At 40.6% G+C, this 21,975-nt stretch overlaps 1 protein-coding gene and 1 long non-coding RNA gene across 4 annotated transcripts in view; one reads left to right on the top strand and one right to left on the bottom strand.

Moving 5' to 3' along the window:
* The first annotated feature begins 1,386 nt into the window (after nt 1-1,386).
* Nucleotides 1,387-7,330, top strand: LOC145451735 (uncharacterized). The gene is made up of 2 exons (XR_013919014.1): nt 1,387-5,678; nt 7,011-7,330. It is a non-coding gene; the product is annotated as an uncharacterized LOC145451735 (long non-coding RNA).
* A 3,731-nt stretch (nt 7,331-11,061) lies between these two features.
* Nucleotides 11,062-21,975, bottom strand: part of LOC145451710 (utrophin-like) — a 61,800-nt gene continuing 50,886 nt past the window's right edge. For all 3 annotated transcript variants that reach the window (XM_080329924.1, XM_080329923.1, XM_080329925.1), the window contains 15 exons: nt 20,148-20,231; nt 19,981-20,086; nt 19,561-19,621; nt 19,039-19,175; nt 18,785-18,980; nt 18,513-18,598; nt 16,980-17,304; nt 16,674-16,785; nt 14,436-14,662; nt 14,341-14,382; nt 13,736-13,808; nt 12,723-12,838; nt 12,566-12,644; nt 12,422-12,508; nt 11,062-11,422 (listed from right to left, as the gene is read on the bottom strand). In XM_080329924.1, the coding sequence (XP_080186050.1) occupies nt 11,372-11,422; nt 12,422-12,508; nt 12,566-12,644; nt 12,723-12,838; nt 13,736-13,808; nt 14,341-14,382; nt 14,436-14,662; nt 16,674-16,785; nt 16,980-17,304; nt 18,513-18,598; nt 18,785-18,980; nt 19,039-19,175; nt 19,561-19,621; nt 19,981-20,086; nt 20,148-20,231 (1,782 nt within the window). In that variant the 3' untranslated portion in view covers nt 11,062-11,371. The remainder of the gene's footprint in view (nt 11,423-12,421; nt 12,509-12,565; nt 12,645-12,722; nt 12,839-13,735; nt 13,809-14,340; nt 14,383-14,435; nt 14,663-16,673; nt 16,786-16,979; nt 17,305-18,512; nt 18,599-18,784; nt 18,981-19,038; nt 19,176-19,560; nt 19,622-19,980; nt 20,087-20,147; nt 20,232-21,975) is intronic.

Below are 21,975 nucleotides of genomic sequence, written 5' to 3' on the forward strand. Positions count from 1 at the left end.
TTTGCTGCAGTCTACTTAGGGCTGAATTTTCAACGAAAGCCACGGGCGGCAGTAGAGGGACTTGGCGGCATTCCTGTAGAAACAAAGTAGCTGACCGATATGCATTAGGTTAGCTTTGCTGGCTACAAGGCTACTAGGCAAGGCTACAAGGCTGACATAATCCGGTTGTAACAAAATGATGGCGGAAAAGAATGACGACGACTGGCGATTATGCAAGTGCCGGGCCACAACTGAACAAAGAAAGCTGTATTTCGAAGTTACACTTTCATTTCTAAAAGCGTTACGAAACTTTCAAGAATCCATTGGATTTTGCAACACGTGGTGATATAGCGTGTGTCCGAAACTGCATTTATCGAAAGGTGAAAGTCACAAACGCGTTCGGTGATGAGGTATATCTGTTCTCGCATTAAAAAAACGATATCCATATTTAAAATAATTTCGTAATATTTATGGGCCGTAATCTATGAATCTAAAACCAATGTACGCCGTTAAGTGAGCATAAAACTGAGCAAGATATGACATATTTCTACCGAATTTACAATAGGTCCGATTGTGCTTACTAAAGAATTCAACGTAAAGCGTGTGTCCCAAAACGCTGCCTTAGTATCGAAAAGTGGCTATAAGATATCAATTTATCTGACTTGAATTCTACAAATGGCCAAGCGGGTTACATGCCGTACCGCCTGGAAACCCATGCTTTATGAACGAAAACCTGCGCGTAAAACGCAGTTTTGGCAATGGAAGTATTCCGTCGCTCACACCATTTGGCGGGCTATGAGAGAGGTGTGAAGCGTGGACACATTGCTAAGTGATAAATAGTATCGTAGCAAGTGTGGGTTAAAAGTACTGATGCACTGCTAAGGGATAAATAGTATCGTAGCAAGTGTGGGTTAAAAGTACTGATGCACTGCTAAGGGATAAATAGTATCGTGGCAAGTGTGGGTTAAAAGTACTGATGCACTGCTAAGTGATAAACAGGATCGTAGCAAGTGTACGTTAAAAAGTACTGATTTGCATGACATGTTGGGGCTATATGGCGCTATGTCTACCATCGAGGGGTAAGTAATTCTAATCGATGTGGAGACTGTGAGAATGAACACAGTTGTTTGTGGCTGAGAAACAAATCCATTACACTTGGTCGCGAATTATGAAGTGTAAAAGTGAACGTTTTTATCGGCGATAAAGGTATCGTTTGATAGATGAACGTTAAATTCTATGATACTCGACACAAGGCTCAACCGTTCAGACGTGAGACCAACCAGCCGAAACCGTCCACAGACCCCGTGTAGCTTCGAATATCGCTTACAGAAGGGCATCGTACTGGCCAAATACGACCCAACTTCTGCTTGTCACAGCAAAATTGAACTCATGAGTAATGAGTATCCATTAACCGAACATACATCTGTCAACTCGAAGCCACACGTGCGGTCGTGCGCGCAAGTCTGAAAACGACGTCAGGCGTCAGATTTCACTCTGACTATAGATAATTAACCTACGGAGGTTAGTTATCTATACTCTGACTAAATTGGAACCTGTGGCGAATGTATCACCATAGTGCCCTATAGTATTACTATAGAGACTGTCTCTATAGTATCACGACACAAGATCGTATCTCGTAGGATGACATGTAATGTGACAGCGCTAGTGCCCACGTCGTAGCCTACATGGATACAGTGGTAAATGATTGCAATCTACCGTAACCAGATGAGTGCGGTGTTCGCAAAAACAACTCGCAGGCTGGATTTGCCATGTGGAAAATGCTCAAAAATGAACTCAAAAGACTGGCAGGTAAGGTCTGCTGTGTACTGCTTTAAGAAATGAACGTTGCAAGAGCAGAACGTGTAACTAAAATCCCATATCGCGATTGCTCAAGGGAGAATTGAAAATTATTAACAATTAATCATATATCGATAGGCTACTAGTACTACGTGAATAGCAGTGTGACTATAACCGGGACAGGAGGCTAGCAAATTGTTAGTAGCACCGACCGCGCTGATGTGAATTGAATGTGATTGCGCAGTTGAAGCTTCTCAAGTGAAAGCTGATCATTAGGGCAAGTTTTTGCAACTTTTTTTACAGCTTCCGGCAGCTTCCTAAATACTCGTAAGATATGTAGAATGCTGTTTTAAGCTGTTTGAAGGAATCTTATAGTGCAACTTTTGTCCATTTTTTTCATGCAACTTTTTGCGACCAAATTCGACTGAAACACCATAAAACAGCACCGAAGTAACGATTTTACGGGTATTTCGGGAGCTGAGCCGGAAAATTGCCCCCCCCCTTTTTTTTTAGTCAACCGAGCAAGTGGTCAAAATGCAACTTTTGCAACTTTCTTCAAAAATAAATAAATAAATGCAACTTCCCACGGATTTAACTGCAACAAAAACTTGCCCTACTGATTATGTAGAAAATGTTGAAAGTACAAGCTTAATGTTACGGCGGGAAAATCGCTCTGATCGCGGCCGCGGGCGCCGCGAAGTATCGATGTAGAACTATAACTTCTACTTGAGTATCCTTGAGCGGACTAACCTTGTCGTCGAGCTCACTGGGTAAAGTTCTATTGCGCCTAACATCTTTAGGGTTATCAACGCCAGCGTTAGGGGCCGAAAAGGGTTTAATTTCATTATTACTCGCCATGGAGGAAATTCGGTAACAAATGTCCATACTATAATCAAGTAGGCGATGATTACGAAAAGGCACACTCTAATAATTACCATATAATACACGAGAATGATAGGGAAATCTGCTGTCGTGAAGCTTATTTCAGAAATGGTATAAAAACGGGTTACGGGATAGAATGTCCTGTTCGATTTCCAACGATGGCGGTCGATGACGAACGTCTATATCCTTCGTAAGAGGTGTAAGTCTGGGACCAAACTCACCCATAGGCACCATGCAACAGTATAGGGACTTGGCGGCATTCCTGTAATAACAAAGTAGCTGACCGATATATATTAGGTTAGCTTTGCTGGCTACATAACCTGGAAGTCCTGTACTGAGGTTTGCGAGTTCTTCAATCCACAGATGTTGAGTTGTTTACTCAAACACGAAGTATATTTAGAGAGAATAAGACGTTGTTAGGGTAGCGGTTATAAAAGAGTCTGCGAGTATTTCTCAGTTCTCGCGTTAAGTACTCGACAAACGATAGAATGACGTCATGGCATGCATTGCGTGAACGATAGCTCGGCAATAATATGGCAAGTGTTGTACGTTGTTGAGATACATTGCATTGCATTGCATTACATTGCATTGTGTCTTATCGCATTTGTACATTGTATGTGTAGCTTGTTCAGATGAAAATTATAACCCAATGTATTGTATGTATATCGAGATAATAATCCGAAGTCCAATTCAAGGTGACACAGTCAACTGCAGTATGCTCCTACGCCACCGCATGGAAGTGTAATTATATTTAATGATGAACGTTTATTGACTTGAATCTTGGATAACTAGATATCATTCACTTGAATGCTGTAACATAGGGTTACCATATTTTGGGATCCGGAAAGGAGGACACTTTTTACAAATTACAGAAGTCAGATTACCGGACGAGAAAAGTGCCGGGTCAAGTCTAATTTTGTCACTGTAAACATGTTTATTCAAACAGATAAAAGACAGTTTCTGGGCCTATCTTAAGACAGGGGTTCCCAAAGTATGGGTCACGAAGGTTATAAGTTTGGGTTACAACGGGCCAACGGCACCAGAGCAATCTTTAAATATGTATGTAATATTTGGTGAATTTCTCGCAACAAAAAATTCCTCGCGATTTCCTATGGATATTTAGTAAAATTAAGGTCGCTGTGTTGGGTAGCCAACAGTATGACTTCATCATGAAAATGTGCCGACCTTTGTATTACACAAGTTGATTTGAATTCATGATAGGATTTGTCCGACATTCGTTTCTCTTTTCTCCGGATTCTTTAGCGTAGGCTAGTGGTGTGCAACCCGGAACACACTCTGACACGCAGTTTTGACCAACATCTGGCTGGACAAATGCGACCCCAGAGGAAGGAAGATAACACACCCCGATTTCGAGTTGCGTGCTTCAGATATGCTTCATAGCGCAGCGCGGAGTATACCCCTCCTCCCGTGAAAACGTAGTTTGTACAAGTCTTGTACCAGTCTAGTCAATACACAAATTGTATCGAGTCGAGTCATTTTCGATTTTTCAAGAAAGTGACTAGAGTCTATCACGGATATATATCCCTGTAATCTATGAAAGATTGCAACTCGAGATGAGATATTACAACCCTGATACTCCAATATTGCATAAAGCTCAACATGGATTCGCATTGAGACATATGCAATACAAAGATTTTCAACTTCGAGGAGCCCACATTGTTTCACACAACCCATACTTAATAAATAAGGTTATGTATCGTTGTAGTATCGACTGTGACAGGTCACATTCGATTTTCGTAGTGATATTATATTACCAGTGAACAGGGCCGTAACAGCACTTCGTCAGGCCCCCCCCAAAAAAAACTTTGGTCTTGGGCCCCCCATAGGGTTATAGACCGAACTTATGGGGGGCTTCGCCCCCCCAGACCCCCCTCCGGCGATACTCTGTCTACCGCTATTCATCATATCCATTGGGAGTTTGTTTAGTGAATCAGCTTTTGTCAACTAAGCGCGCGAAGCGCGGAAAATTTCTAGAATTCATGATTTCATCGGTCAGTATGATCGGGAATTGCATATATTGTTATCAATTTTTATCTTCTCTCTGCTCACGTAATCAGATTTGCCGGTAGAGCTGAGTGAGGTGTGTCTGAAAAGGTGAGAGAGAGAGAGAGAGAGAGTTCTTTTATTCGTCAACCATGAAATATAGTAAAGGCAATGTCCACAAACATTCACGTCCAATAGTATACATTTTTTAAATTTTTTCCTCACTATAATTTGCACGGTATAGACTGGGAGACCCGATATGACCGAAGTCTTCTAGGCCGGAGTCACCCAAGCATATTGGCAGTATTAATTATAATATGGATCAATTTTTTCTCTCAGTCAAGTAGCACCGCAAAGAGTAACGAAATAAACAAAAGTAAATAAAAGACAGCAACACTAGTGAAGGACGGTTACCATAGTTAACACAACAGTGTGATCAGAAAATAACAATTTGACCCATGTACACAGTGGTAATATTATTGTAGCATTTTAAATGAATCAAAACAACAAACAACATTACTGTGGTCATGAGATATGTTCTTCTTAGTACTTGGATAATATAAATTTGCAATAGCGAGCTTTAAATGTATGATAAGGAAGAGTACGGTACAAAGTTGGTACATTGTTCCAAAATTTCACACCTATATAAGATAGGGAATTTCTTGACAGTCTTGATGAATTCAATTTAACAAATAGGGACTGATTCTGTGAGAATCTTGTGTTATAATGGTGAATTGAATTGGGGCATTGAAAAAAGTTGTCGAAATATTCAGGTAATGTTCTTTCATTATATTGTTTCATGATTTTTACAATTTCAAATTCATACAAATCCGAGACCTTGAGAATGCCCAATTTTCTAAATTCAGGACTGACCCTGCTACGTGCAGGTATATTAGATATAATCCTAATGGCTTTGTTTTGTAATACCTGGAGCTTGTTGATATGCTTCTTGTAAGAGCAGCCCCACACTGTTATTCCATATGTAAGATGGCAGTGGACGAGCGCATGATAAACAGGTAGGAGAAGTGATATTGGAACCAGCTTCTTCAGGCGATAGAGTGCACCAATGCCACGAGATATTTTGCTTGGTTGCCCGACATATGAGCATGCGACACAATGGAGAGCGACAGTTCGGCATGGAACACAGCAGCATGCGTCACTTCAGCATGTGACTGTATAACCCAAAAACTTACCCTAATCCGAAACATAGCCTAACCTATCCTAACCTAGCCTAACCTAACCTAAACCCTAACCCTAACTCAACCATAAATCCAACCCTAACCTACCCCTAACCCGTAATTTAACCCACATGCTCATGTGTCGCATGCCAAATTGTCGCATGCCGAAGTCTCGCATGCTGTAGTGTCGCATGCTCATATGTCCACGGACCATTTTGCTTGCTATGTAGTTGATGTGATGGTCCCATACTAGATTATCATCGATAATAATACCTAGATACTTGACAGATTGACTGGTTTTAATCAAGGAGTCCTTTAGTTTGAATTCTGCGATCGCATTGTTGAGAGATCCTTTAGAGTCAAATACTAGAATTTTGGTTTTGAGGGGATTGATATGTAATTTATTCGAAGACACCCAATTGCTAACGGAGGCTAGTTCAGAGTTAGTATTGTCAATGGCAGATGCATAGTCAAATCCAGATGTGACAATACTAGTATCATCTGCAAAGAGTGTGATATTTCCTGGGGAGGAGTAGACAATATCATTTATAAATATGATGAATAATAGTGGCCCCAACACAGAGCCTTGTGGAACACCTGTAGTTACTGGTAGTTCCAATGACTTGATTGAATTGATTTCAACAAATTGGGATCGATTTCTCAGGTAGGAACTGAAAAGTTTTTTGCAATTCCACGAACACCGTAATACTCAAGTTTTTTTATTAAGATAGTATGATCAACGGTGTCAAAAGCCTTTTTCAGGTCGAGAAATACTCCACATCCAGTTTGCTTCGCACATAGTATATCATATAGTTTCGAGGTCATATGAATAACAGCTTGAGAGGTAGTATGATTCTGTCGAAATCCGAATTGGCATTGATTTAACAATTTTTTGTGGCATAAGAAATCATTTAGTCTTTGAAATAATAGTTTTTCAAAGATAATTGCAAAGGGCGACAGGATAGATATTGGCCGGTAGTTTGAGATAATGTCTCTGTCACCATTTTTGAATATGGGAATGACTCTAGCTATTTTGAGATAGTTTGGGAAGATTCCTAGATTTAATGAGTGGTTATAGAGAGTAACCAAACTATCACTAAGTTGAGTGCCAATTAATTTAACAATATAATTTGGTAGCATATCATAACCTTGAGACTTTTTGTTTTCTAGTGATGCAAGAACAGTTATGACCTCAGCACTTGTGATAGGTTTCATGAAGATGGAAGATTCTGGTGAAAGGCCATAAGTTCGCTGTGATGGAGCAGTTTGGTTGGCTAGTTTGCAACCAATTGATGAAAAGAAATGGTTGAACGCTTCACATATTTCACGTTGATCAGTTTTGGTTAGACCAGTTTCCGAATCTATGATTTTGTTTGGTATGCAAGTATTTGTGCCACGATTTATTATTTCACCAATCATTTTCCAGGCGATTTTTGGGTTATTTCTATGTTGTGCAAATTGCTTTTTGTAATAAAGTTCCTTGGCTTTTATTTTGACTTTGGAAAGTAGATTTGCATAGGACTTGTAATGAGAGTGGTTGCAAGCAGAAAAATTGAGTAATAAATACTTATGCAGCTTATTCCTATTACGGATAGATGTCAAGATGCCCTTGGACAGCCATGGCTTTGCAGAGAGTCTGCGTTCGCGTTTTGATTGAATTCGCAATGGGGCATGTTTATCTACAACATCACATATATCGTGCATAAATTTATCAAAAACTAAATCATAGTTTTTTTCATCAATTTCTGTTCGGTACAGATTGGCAGATATTTCCTCGATATCATCCGTAAAACTGTCGTAGTCCATACTACCAAAATCCCTACGCTTGTAGCGGCTATTGATAAATCGGGTTGTGGTTTCCAAGAGACAAAATATAGGGTAATGATCAGTCAGGTCTGAATTAATTATAGAAGGCGTTAAACGAAGATCGACGATGTTAGTATACATATGATCCAATAAAGTAGACGATGTTCTGGTCACTCTAGTAGGTTTAGTTATCATGGGAATACAGGCATAGTTGGTAATCATATCTAAGTAATCATGTACAGTAGGGGATGATCGAAGAAGGTCTATGTTCATGTCACCCATCAATAAGAATTGTTTCCCGTCGTTTGTTAATTGGTCAAGACTAGATGAGAGATTATCTATGAAGTTCTTCAAGTTGCCTTTTGGGTGTCGATAGATCACACCGCAGACTATGTTTTTTGAATCACTGTTGGATCCTTCAAACTCAATCCAGAGTTGTTCAATATTGCATTCTTGAAGAGCATATTCACTCAACAGTTTGTAAGAAACATTATTATTGATATAAAATCCCACTCCACCAGCATTGGATTCAGTGGGACTGTGAATAAATGTATAGCCATCTATAGTTATATTGTCTATTGGGTCATTCTTTAGTTTGGTCTCAGATATACCAAGAATTGAAATAGGATAGTCAAGGGAGCAAAGAAAATTGTGTAATTCGTCAAAATTCTTCTGTATTGATCTAATATTTACATGGCCCAGGAGCATTGCATGTCGGCCATAACTTCTGAATTTGAAATATGGTGGACCACGTTCTGTATCCTGGTATTTACAGTCCTGTACATTCAAAAAATCAATCTTATTAGTTTTAAGGTTATGTGATTTTCTGGTGTCAGAAGTTAGATAGGGTCTGTTATCACAGGAAAATAAATTATGAAATTCTATATTACCGAGGTGTGAGAAAGGAAACACTTTTTCCAAATTATACTGCTGGTTAAGCATTATAATAGAGACAGAAGTTCTGATAGCCATATAACAGGAATTTAACTCATCTTTACTAAATCTTGTTCATTCTCGATGACAAGTATGTTGGCGTCGGAATTTTTTCTTGCAAGAATTTTGCCATTTCTTGTCCAGAGAAAGGAATATCCTGATTTCTTTTTTGGTCTTTTGCCTTGAAAAGCAGATTCAGTGCTTTTGGTGTGAGATTTTCCACAACGAAAACTTTCGATACATCTGGTATGTTTATGGAGTTATGAGCAGCTTTGAGGTTCGAGCGAGAAGACATGATGTGGTTCCTAGTTTTGCGGGAGATAAATTTAGCAATAATGGGACCAGTTTCTTTATTTTTAGCTTTTCGTCTTCTAAATGAGTAATCAATGTCATTTTCCGAAATATCAATGTTCATGAGAGAAAGTAATTCTTTGATGAGGCTATCAGTGCTTTCATTTTCCTGTTCTGGAATGTTGTGAAATTCCAGAATTTCCATGCGAGAGTCTGTCAAATTCCTCCAGTTTTCCTTCCAATTGTGTAGAATATTCTTTGTACGAATTGATTAATTCAGTGTTCTCTCGTATGTTTTCAGCATTTGCTTTCGCCATCTTCTGGACCTGAGTAATCTCGTTCATTAATTCATCAAATTTTTCGCTTTGAAATTGCTGTGCATGTTTTACTGTCTGGATATCATTGTTCAGTTCTTTGATTGATACATTTATCGCATCAAGAGAATGTTGCAATTTGGAGGTATCATACGATCTTGATTTAAGAAGTTCCTGTAGACATATATTGATGATTGATGGCAGGTCATCTTTTATCCTGGCAAGTAGTTCATCTTCGAATCTTGGAAGCAACTTGCGAATGGCATCAGCTTCACTTTGTTCAGATTTCTTGGGAGGCATCTTGGGTGGCATGTTGCAGCTATAACTTATGATGTATATGCTACTTTTAGATATAAATCTTAATACAACCAAATACTCGGACCACCACTAGGACCACTCAATAATAATTAAACATCTTCGGGCGTATACCCGTTGGTAGGAACGAAACAGCACCTCGTCAGGCCCCCAAAACGTGGGTCTTGGGCTCCCAGAGGGTGATAAAACGACCCCCCATCACGTTGTTCGCGTTTGTCACGAAATTATCTGTACATGTATTGTGAGCCAGCGCCAAGCGCGAAAATTTTCGATAATTTATGATAAAATCGGTCAATCAGATCGGCGGTTGCATATATATTGTGCTATCAATTTATTGTCCTCTCTACTCACGTAATTAGATTTACCGGTAGAGCTGAGTGAAGTGTCTTAAAAACGGGAGGGCCCGTAAATAATGATTAAACATCTTCGGGCGGGCGGACCCGTTGATATGACTTCGTTACATGATGTTATTTCGTGACTTTCAGTCTGCTATATCAAAAAATATAGAATCGTCTCAACGAAGGCTTCTAAACTAAGAGACGCACACGATTTCAAATTTGTATTTCTTCACTGGCATAAACTTTTTCCCAGCGGGATGATATTTGTCTTGTGAGGTTCAGATTGCAAGGACAAGAACATTCGGCGCCAGTCATTTAGGCGCCTATGGACAATTAAACCTATATGTATTTTGTATAGCCTATATAACGAAGTCTTCGGTCTGCATAAGGGCATAGACCTTTTCGGCCAAGCTTTTCTCAGTGCCGATCGTTCTGGCACACTTCTCGGAGTCGCATGTTATATGGCCTAAAACTTGATTGTATGTCTTGGTGGGTCGTAGGGCGGTAATGGCCCAATACCTTATAAAATAGATAAATGGCTACTTGAATTCGCGCGCAGCGCGAAAAACTTGAAAAAATTGCATAAATTTTCAAAAAATACTCTATGATTCATGCTAATTCACGAAATAATTTTGGGCCCCCTTCGAGCTCGGGCCCCCCCCCCAATTGGGGGGTTTGGGGTGCGGCAGTTACGGTGCTGCCAGTGAAGGACATGCAGTAGATACTTTGTCTGCTATCTCGCTGCTGAGAGAGTCAGCCACATCGTAAATGTAACACAGCAAGGAAGTATAAGTATTGATCACGTGGTAACATCTCAGTGCAGCTGAGAGGTTGGGAATGCTATACGACTTGAAAGTTTGACTCTGAGTCAGGAGCCCATTCAGATTTCACGCAAGTCGAGTCCAATTCAAGTTATTCGGGAAAGTGAAGAATTCTGCTCCGACATATTTCAAGATTTGCCTCTGATTGGGACCAATTCGTGATCTCACCTACACAGATGTCGATTCCTACCAGCCCTATCCATCAATCCTTTTACATTGTAGCAGTAATAACTCATAACGCTGGCATGTTGGAAAAGTGACATTTATTTCCAATGGGGATTAGAATCACTTAACTTCGGGTTTTGAGACACTGCCTGCACATCTACAAGGTTGAGGACATGGATAAATATCTGCTATTTTGAGCTGGCCACCTGCAACCACACTGAAGTAGAGACACCACAAGTTCAACGTACCATTCCGTTCACTATTCAAAATCAGACACGATAAATCACTGAGAGAAAATGAAGCCATTCATATATATACACTATTCTAACAGCACAATTTTGAACATTATTTAAAAGAATTATTAGTATAGTACCATAACAAAAGAGAAGATAAAAGAAAATATCAATATGAAACGTACTCAGGCACTCGCCACCGTGGCACTACCGGGATAAAAGAAAAAAATATCATTTGCTAGTAGTTGCAGACAAATAACACTTGGAACCGCAGGCAGCACCTTCTGTGGTGGATTTATATGATAAGATACTAATTTAGTGCTCTTCTGAATTGGAGGCATCCACTGAATGACCGCTAGAGTGTTTCTGAAATAACAAAAGATTATTCAAGATCTTGATATCTCTTTACATCTAACTTCATGTCGCATTGCAATCCAAGTTATGTCATGTGTGTTCTTACACAAATTTCTTGATATGTATGGTCCATTGTATTGCAACTAATGTTCAGTTGTAATTAAAATAAACGCTATGCATGCATGACTTAAAAAGTGCAATTCAACAACCCAATAGGCTCGATGAAACTCAACATATAGCTCAAAATATGTTTGCGGACATTCCCATGATATCAGAACTAGTATTCATTCAGTTGATTGATTCTGGGATTATCCTTGATCGGTGGATAATCTAAGAATTGTCACCGAAAAACTCAAATAACTCCGCTTCTACGGGTTGAAATTGAGTCAAATTTGTTTAGCATCGTTTTTGAAGACCGCGCAACAATTTCATGGGGTTGACAGAAAAACTTGAAAAAAAGATTATGCATTTTTAGTGAATATAAAATTTTCAAACTGTAAGAAATCTGCGATTACCGGTTGGAATGAACTCAAATTTGGTGTGTGTCGTTTTTCAAGGCAACCCAACGATTTAATTACCGAGCCAGCAAGATTCAGGAATAAAAAGGTTTTTTGAACAGCCCTATTGACCAGACTCTAACTAGCATTGAAACAATTTAGTGATCTTGATCAAACTCAAATTCTGTTTGTGGACACTCGCATTATATTACAACTGGTATTCAATTGAAACCTTAGTAAGTGCTTCGCCATCATGACCTATATCGATACCTGCGTACGAACAACCCTTGATTAAGCTCAAGTTAAAGTTCAAAATATGTTTGTGGACACTCTCATAGTCTCGTTACATTAGAACTCGTGTTCTGTTAATATTAAGCAACCGACCAAGTATGCAAAAATTAAGTTCTTGTTCAAACTATGCTAGTAAATACAGGACTTCATCTCCTATCAAGGCAACCTCACGACATTCCCAAACCGAAATTATACTTGAGCATCGTAAAAACATGCGACTCACCACAATGTGTGTGAAGCGAGTGCTGTGTTGTTGCGTTTCAACCGAGTGTTCAATGACTGTCTGCGCTTTGCCTTCGACAACGAAGTTCTGCGACGATAGAGACACATAAATGGCTGGAAAATAACCACTTAATAAATGCGTTACCGTGTTTTCATAGAAGATTTGACTGTGGCGCGAAAAAGGCCCTGCTCGATCCGAGTTCGAATCGCCGTTCCAAGTCGACCTGAATAAAATTGGAGAACCAGTGAGCTAGTCATTGCTGAATATCTATCCAAGACGGCAGCAAGAACTGCATACATACCGAAGCAGATCGTGATGAGAATGTCGGTCGTTTTCATCTTCCATTTCCTGAATGACGGCACGAATGTCAGATTCCTCTGCGGTGGAGACATCGCTGTGTGTCGAACTGTGACCATTCTGAAACGATAATTTGAACGGGTTGCTTACAGTTCACATAGAGAGGTCACAACAGTCGTCAATAATAATACTATAGTAGATGTTAAAGTGAGGTAGTTTATTTCCACCCATTCCCCGGTCAAAGTTGCCAGACACATCCAAACTATTTGTAATTGAAGCAGAAACCGTAATGTGTAAATCGTTGGTCACCAACTCAAAAGGGTTGCGTGCCACTTCTGAAATTTCGTAGAGGCCGCGGGAATGCATACCGTGACAAAATAGGCCACAAAATTGAGCAACCACGTGGGCAATGGGCATAGTTAACATAAAAGATATATTATTTTATTGAAGAAGTAAAATTATAAGAAATATCACGACCATCAATTTCATTTGATTTTGAACTATGAGCCGCCTGCAGTACACGACGCGACTAAGGAATCGATATTGGGGCTAGCAAGGCATGTTTCTAGCTGAAAGACTATAAAGCGTGATCTTGTGGGAAGCCGTCAGCCATTTTCTATGTATTTCGGTCTTGGCAGTATCTGGGCCATCACACGCCGTCAAGGCCAGATGCCCAATGCCTATTTATATCGGCTGAATCTCCCTTGATAGAATGCTGTTGCCATCACCGAAGCCGTTTCAGGTAGTGAGGAATAGTGATGTTAGGCACCGTGGGCGAATACCTTATTTTGAAACGACAACAACAATATTTAGAAACTGAAATCAAACTCAGCATTTCAAAATGCTTTACCATGAAAAAATAATATACTAGACAACCATAGAAAGGATTGAGACTTCCTTCCTTATTACTTTGAGCAGACATACAAAGTATCTACGGACAGTACGTTGTGTGCACTTCCACTACTCTGTGTCGAGACTATTACCCAGTTAACAAACAAAAAATAAGTAACAACTCACAGATCGCCATCGTGAAGACGCGACTGAACCCATTGTCTGGCAGTATTGCAGGATAAGGTCGTGTTCTTCGTCTCTGAAAACGATGAAGCATCGGAGATTTATTCGTGTGAATACGGTTGGAAGAAATAACAATCTTGTAAATAAACACCACTAATCTGCAAGGACTATAAAGATTGGACTTGGAGAGGCAGACATCAACCGCGGCCTATACTTAAGGCTACGGCCTCCAGATGAAAACAAATAATACTGCCATTTCACACGTCCTAACAGATTACCTAGCCTATTTAGTGACGACTGTTTCCGCACACAATTTTTCGGTGTAAACGACACTTTAAAAGTATGTAGCACAAAGCTACGAACGTTAATGCAAGGTTGTAATGACTCGAGTCACGATTCTTTGGTGGCTCGACTTGACTCGAGTCATTTTCTCAATTGCGCAAAATGACTCGACTCGAGTCAATTTCTATATCGACCCGACTTGTACTCGAGTCCTTGTGCGTGAATGACTCAAACCAAGTCATATGACTCGAGACTAGGACCAAGGACTACTGAATGCCGTATCTAGGTCCCAAACTTTCAAAATAGGAAAATTTACAAACATTCACCTGTGCGTGATCATGGTATCGCTGAGCGTATCACTGCTAATGCTGAAAATAAAATAAATCATTATTCACACCAACGACTTTAACAGCTTCCATACCTTCCAGCGACCATTTCGTCATCGTTCCGAGACTGTACGAGCGACGTGTTAATGTCGCCGGACTTGTTCATGGTGCTGTCGGGCGAAGTCATCCACTGCGACGAGTCTTTGTCGGTTGAAGAAACGGGCAGATAGCCAATGCGCTGGTAGCGTTTCAGCAGCTTTTTCCGTAGAAGCTTGTTCTTGAGAACTTTGGTGAATTGACGGATGTTTTCCGTCGACGAGGTCTGTAAAGAGGGGGTTTAACCGTGGCGTCGGCTAAAATATCGAGAAACCGACTAACGCCGTGAGACGCATAAAGCTGGCAAGAAGCGAGAAAATCAACGGCATTGGTGTCAGAGGTCAACTTTTTTTTCAGATTCTGGGAATTCGCAAATTAAATTGTTAGGTCGCCAAAAAGAAAACGCTGCACCCTAAATTTGGCTTAATTCCAACAGCTATATGTCAATGCACAGCAATTAGAAAATTTTGTATAAAAAAATTGAAAAAATTTCAAATTTTGCTGTCAACCCCATTAAATAGTAATTTTTGCTCACTTTCAACCGGTAGAAGCGAAGTTACCGCAGTTTGACATTTTGGATTAAAAAAAATAGCATAATTATATAATAAGTAATCCCAGAATTATTGATGAAAAACTCAAATTACTTCTACGGGTTGGAATTGCGTCAAACTTGTTTTGTATGATTTTTAGGCAAGTCCCGCTTCTACCCCGCAGTTTATAGACCAAACTAGTAATTTTTACGCATTGGATTTCAATTGAATAGCATATTCGTGTTGAAATGAACCCGAATATGTTCGGCTGACACTCGTCAGCGACTAGTAGAGAATTGGAAGCAACATCGTATATCCTATCACAAAATATGAGGTCACCGGCATGAAATTTCGAATAATCGGAGCAAAGATAGCGATTACGCTCAGTATACTATCATTTAGATCAGGGGCGGGCAACTTCTCCAATCGACGGGCCGGATACAGGAAAATTAAGAACTTGGCGGGCCAGATGGCTGAATCGATACATTATTCGCCCTTTTATCCACATATACAAGGAATAAATCGTATTTAATGAATGAATTTTAACGACAGCAATATAACTTCAAAGCCATTTATCGCCAATAATGACGAGAACAATGTGGATTTGAGAACAGCATTGTCATACAGGCACCACCAGTTCACCATGTCTGCTTCTCTCTGATCAATCAACACACAGTGCAATTCTTAATTAATATCTGAAGGCGTTCGATAAGCCCGCTACCCCAAATTTACCAAGATATCAATTCATTAGGGTTCAGTAGGTGACGAGATAGCGTGGTCGTTCCGTTCAATTATGTGGCCTACTTTATCTCGATATTGAATTCATGCAGCCCGCGGCCTCCACGAAATTTGAAAGTGTCCCCCGACCCGTTTTGAGTTGGCGACCACTGGCATAAGCGGTGTCTTACAGAAGCCTAGTAGTGGGACGTGCTACAAGTCGACGGTTACGGAATCAAAAATAAGAAATATGTGCCTTGTGTTAATGACCATTGTAGTCAACAAACACCATGATTACCACATATGACATTAGGGTTGAGTACATCGTAAATGCCGATAATGCAACAAGTCTTCTCCCTTTGACGTATTTACGCGTAAGCTCCACCCTCGCTCGCTGCGCAGTGCGCATACATGTGTATAATGACATACAATCACTAACATTTGACGTATGTAAGCAAGTAGTGGGGAATCTCGGAAGACAGGGGCCGCGGGCAACACTATCATGTAAGACGGAAAACTGTCCGCGGGCCGGATCCGTCCCGCGGGCCGTCTGTTGCCCGCCCCTGATTTAGATGGTACACGAACTCGGACTTGGTTGCATGAGAATTTTGATGCGTATTCTGATAAAAGTCGACTCCGAGGCACTCAAATGAAAATGTGAACGGCCTCTCCCGGCAACGCGAAATCTGTCATCCCGATAATTAATATACAGATTACCCACAAAATGTATGCCAACGGCAGAATTTATGACCTTTCTCAAAGAAGGAAGACATTTTGGGATATGAATGCATCATTTTTACGAGTGAAATTGTCCTGACAACCGTGTGAAATAGCCATTATATCACGGTAACTGAACATGTGTCCCAAAAATTGCGCCTATTTACAGTGTCGTTGGTCGTTTTGCCTTAGTCGTGAAGACGCACCATGAAGTTTTCAAATCGGCCACCTCCGACTAATTGCTAGAAGTATACGGCCCCTAAACCCACTTACGGGAGTGCAATATTCGACCATCGGATAATAAAATTTGTGATCCCTCGCCACGCGACCCGAGAAGAAACAGCTTTGGCAAATGTTGTAATTGAATTGATGACGGCTTCGGTATCTGTAACACAAACGCATTTGTAGTGAATATATAATCGAAGAACTTCTTGGATGTACATTGTACAATTGAGGAGTCTATTCATGTTGAAATATTCGGTTCCATTTCAATATGAATAAACTATTCAAATATATAATCATAAAATTTTTTTTTCAGTCGAAAACGACAAAAATTCTCAAATATCAAGTCCCACAAACCTGAAACCAACAATCGGATACTCCCGGCATATCGAGCACCTTGCCGGGTGCGCCACGTCTTCGGCCGCCACCAGCCTATGCAACACCGGCAACCACACCAGAGACTGCGGCTCCAGCTTCATCCAGTCGACAAACTGCGAGGCGTCGATCTCCGGCTTGTCGCCGGCCAGTTCGAAACAGCTCTTCACGCTGGGTTCCACGTGACTGCCCCCGAAATGCGAGGCCTCCCCGAGCTGTATCGGGATTTGCATGCAGGCTCGCAATAATTTGCTAAGGCTGGCTTGGTCGGCGAAACCGGTGTGCAGGGCGATTTGTCGGAATAAATCTAGGAAAAAGGACTTTCACAGACGACGAACACTTCATAAAGTGAGACAATAAGCTAGTTTGCAATCTAGACACAGTCGACTCTGGACACTGGTTAATCCGAACAACCGCTTTATGCGGAGAAAATGCTCAGGAATGGAGCAAAAGTAAGAACCGCACTGCAGACGATCACTGTTATATCGTCCAATCAGGATAACAGAATTCCAGGTTGAGTAGCCAGCCAGCTAAACCAATAACACTTTAGTTAGCTATACTTCTACTCCCAGGAACATAATAACCCTGAATTGTTGCATGGTGCCCCGATAGAGGACGGGCGGCAGACTTTTCCACTTAATATAACTAATTTCATTTTCAAATGAAGAGACAGTGCAGGCGACCCCCGTTATCGTCCAACCATGAAATATATATCTGGCATATTATAGTGCCGTATTCTGGCAACCGAGAGACATCCTGTCCAAGAGTAATTTTCCTCTAGTATAAAACTCCTAATTCGAGATAAGCAGTAGACTCATTTGCTAAACCTACTTGCATCAACGTCTGAAATACATTCGTATGTCTTGCGTAATATCTGTGTCTTAAGAAGATCTCACCAGGATAACAGGATTCCAGGTTAAGTAGCCAGCCATCTGAACCCATATTACTTTTGTTAGCTATACTTCTACTCCCAGGAACATAATATCCCTGAATCATTCCAGCACGTAAACAACTCTGGTTAATTCGTACAATTCTCCTCCGACTTCGAACACAGGCTCGCAATTCCTATTCTTAAGTCATGGCACAATACACGGTACTTCGTTTGTTTCAACACAAGATTAGTTAAAGTTGTGCCAGCTCCATAGTCCTTTTTAATCGGGTACAATTGTGTTGGTCTTGTGGAACAGATTGGTACAGAAAACTTCAGCAGAAAAAAGCGAAATTGCTCACTAAAGTATAGAAGAAAACAGTGAAGACGCTTCCTGTGTGATTCTCTGGCATGTTGTATGGATGATACACTAACGTGAAAGACTGAAAAATGATCATTCTGGTGCATAATATGCTCAATTACGTTAGAAGGAACACATTTTATTTTATCAAGAGCATTAATTTGAAACTATCGGCAGTTACTGGACTACGAATACCAAATATTTATAAGCACGCCTCTCGCGAGCACGGACGTCAAACAGGACATTGTCGTTATGTTCGCGTTCAACGAAAATGTCACAAACTCACAACAATATTTGTCTTCGAGCGACGCCTGGCAAAGACCGACGAGTCCGATTTTGAAAGATTCTGCGTCGACGAGACCAGTTCTGCCACTGAAAATACATTGAAATACAACTAATAACAATCAAATATTACAGAGCTCTGTATATAGCGATATTGATCATTACACTAGGTTGCAGTACACATCGGTGGTATAAGTAATCATCGTTGGTACAAGTAAGTATTCAAGACCTTGTTTTAGGTAGATAGAATTAGAAGCAGTCTAAAACGCGACTCACATATCGTATACGTTGAGAAGCCAGTTCAGGGACATGTCGACACACAGAGGAACGTTAACGAGCGTGGCGTGTTGCTTTTCGAGCGATTCGAAAATAGTCGTCAGGCACCCGATCAGTTGCAGAACGCCGATTTTGTCGCTGTTCGTCGCGTGCTGCGCGAAGGCGTCACTCAGAGCCGGCAGCGTCACCAAGTCAACTGAAATATCAGGGATCCCGTCAGACGAATAGAGGCGTGGAGCCCGAAATCTACTCACGGCAGAGTCCTTTTTGTAGACGCCGCAGTTTCATGGCGGTGCGGTAGGCGGAAAACCGTACGTCGTTCAAATCCATCATCGAGCCCATCAGCTCGATCATTTTCGGGTGGTCCCATTTTGTAGTTTCCTTGTCGTGACTGGAAATGTAACGGGCCGTAAAAGACACGACACCACTTCAACGTAGGAACACGAAAATCCCTTGACATCAGAGAATGGTTATCAACGCAACCACAGATTCTTTCAGACATATCACATTTTCCCACTTTCTTGGCATGGCACGCAACAAAATAACCCGCTTCGCCTCCGGGATTTACCGGTATGAAAGCAAAATTTGGAACAAGACAGATCTAACGGGGGCGGACTTGCACCCTACTCTAAGGCCGAAGTCTGGTAAACACATCTGATTCCCACCTATGCATCTACAGTCTGGACACATGATTTTCATTCACAATACACAAAGAATTACCAATCAAGGTTTAACATACTTGGCAACACACGATCAATGAAATGAAGATGTCTTACTTGATATAATACGGAATATGGTTGCTTGCGACCGCCCGTTCGTATGGTTCATCGACAGAGCCTGCGATAATATAACATAACTCAATAGGAATTCCAAGCGATGTTGTAAAGCGCATCTCCATCAAAAACATTACTTTCCAAATGAGACGCAAGACAGGTCAACACATTGATTTGACATCATACTTGACAAATAAGAGACAACACACTGAAAACACTTCATCACTTCATTCTGATATTCGTGACAAATCCCGCAAAACATAAACTCAATACATAGCATCCTATACTCAAGTATGGATTTATGCCTTACAAAAGCCTGAATCACCACGCTTGGGTGCTGCCCGCTCTCATCAACCGTTGAAACACTAACATCTGGGTCAACTTATATCCAACAGCAAGTACCAATATACTAAACAGTATCACCTGATAAAAACAATTGCGAATTGGGCCCGAAATCTCGCATAGCGTCCAATAGTTGCTTCATCCGCTCGTCGGTCGATACTTTCAACAACTTGCTTCTCATTCGAAGCTGGAAAACGTTTCGAATTAGCGCGACGAGCCTAATGGCACAGAAATTGAACGCGGCTTACATCGTCAGCTTTGTTCAAAACTTCAGGCGACAGCTCGATGTCCTGATTGCCCGTCAATTCGATCAACTTCTCGACTTCCTGCAACTGTTAAACAAGAGTTGTAAACCCAGAAACTATCTTGCTCAAAAACAAATGGCTAATTACTAGGGCAAGTTTTTGCAACTTTTTTTTACAGCTTCCTGCAGCTTCCTAAATACTCGGAAGTTATGTAGAATGCTGTTTTAAGCTGTTTGAAGGAATCTTATGGTGCAACTTTTTTTTGAATTTTTGTCGATTCATTTCATGCAACTTTTTCGATTTTTCATGCAATCAACTTTTTACTGGAAATATTTGGCAGTATATGTAAATAGATCGCTTGATTATGTCACTGTTTTTTGAGAATTTTGGTGAAATACACGGCCAAATTTTACTGAAATACCGTAAATTAGCACTTGAGTAACGGGTATTTCGGAAGCTGAGCCGGAAAGTTGACCTTTTTTTTCAGTCAACGAATGAAGAATGTGGGTGGAAAACTGTATTTCGTGAGTGGAACTGGGAAGTTGACCTCTTTTTTTAGTCAACCGACCAAAATATGGTCTTTTAGTGCAACTTTTGTGAAAAAATAAATGCAACTTTTGTGAAAAATAAATGCAACTTTCCACGGATTCAACTGCAACAAAAACTTGCCCTACTAATTACTGTACAGTAGGGTTGTTCAGAATTGACCGACTTTCAAAAAGTCTAGGTTTTCAGTCCGTTTCCCATGCCTTATACCTTAAAAACAAATTCTGGCAACTTTTTTTTGTAATTCATCCCCTGCATCCGTGTGCACATTGCCGTTTTTTCATGCACCTAAAATTTTCTTCGGAATTACGGGATTCCCCCGTTGTCAGTGACTCGACAGGAATGGCGTGTGTTCTCATTGACGTGACGCGTATATTCTAGCGCTGATGAAGCGCTGAGCACGGCTGTGAAACGGGGATCATTGATTAGTCAGGTGCTTTGCTGCTTTGTTGTTGATGGACTGTGTTTACGATTGAGGTGCAGGACTTATCAGGCGGCGTTTTGACTCATGCTATTAGCGAGTTTAGCGTGTGATTAGTGAACATAGTATTATAGCAGTATACAACTATTTGATATAATAGACCTGATACTCTTTTCCTTTCTACTGGGATAGAAACAAAGCTTGCAAATGTCTATTCCAGTGACTGGGGAAAACCGCCAGTCGGTTGCTCTAAATTTTTTGTTATATCCCAAGATATCAATATCCTGGTATGAGTTTTTCCAATTTAGGAATAACTATCTTCGATAATCTATAACTGCATCTAATCTGGCTACTCCTGTGCAAGTTATGCAGTATGTGTTCGACCTAAAACTCTAAAAGAACTGAAATGTTTTCCACTATTCTTTGTTGCTTGGCTGAGTTTATGTATATCTGTTTTTCTAGGATTAGCTGTAGTGCTTAATGTCTGATAAAAAAGAAAATCGTCATCTAGTGCAGCAGTACCGAAGAAAACTAGATGAACACGATCGCAGACACAGCATTTAGCCATTACGGGATCGAAGTTGCCCACTCTGAGGCAAGCTATGCAATATGTGCTACACCTGAGAGAGCATTCATTTTTAAAAAATGAACCAGTCAAGTCACACATCCAGATCGCAGTAGATGAAGTGATCGGTTTTTGGTTACTTGCTGGCATAAAGACTATCACAAAAGTCAATGCCACTAAAAGATTGGAAACAGTATGGAAGCAATGGCTGTCACTAAAGAAAACTGCAGGCCGGCAATATGTATCAAAAAAACTTAGCGACTTTGAAGCCAAACTGAGTAAGCTATGGGATATAGGAG

This window comes from Botryllus schlosseri, chromosome 12 (genome assembly GCF_051294905.1).
Source record: "Botryllus schlosseri isolate E-star chromosome 12, Bs_hap1, whole genome shotgun sequence".
NCBI lineage: Eukaryota > Metazoa > Chordata > Ascidiacea > Stolidobranchia > Styelidae > Botryllus > Botryllus schlosseri.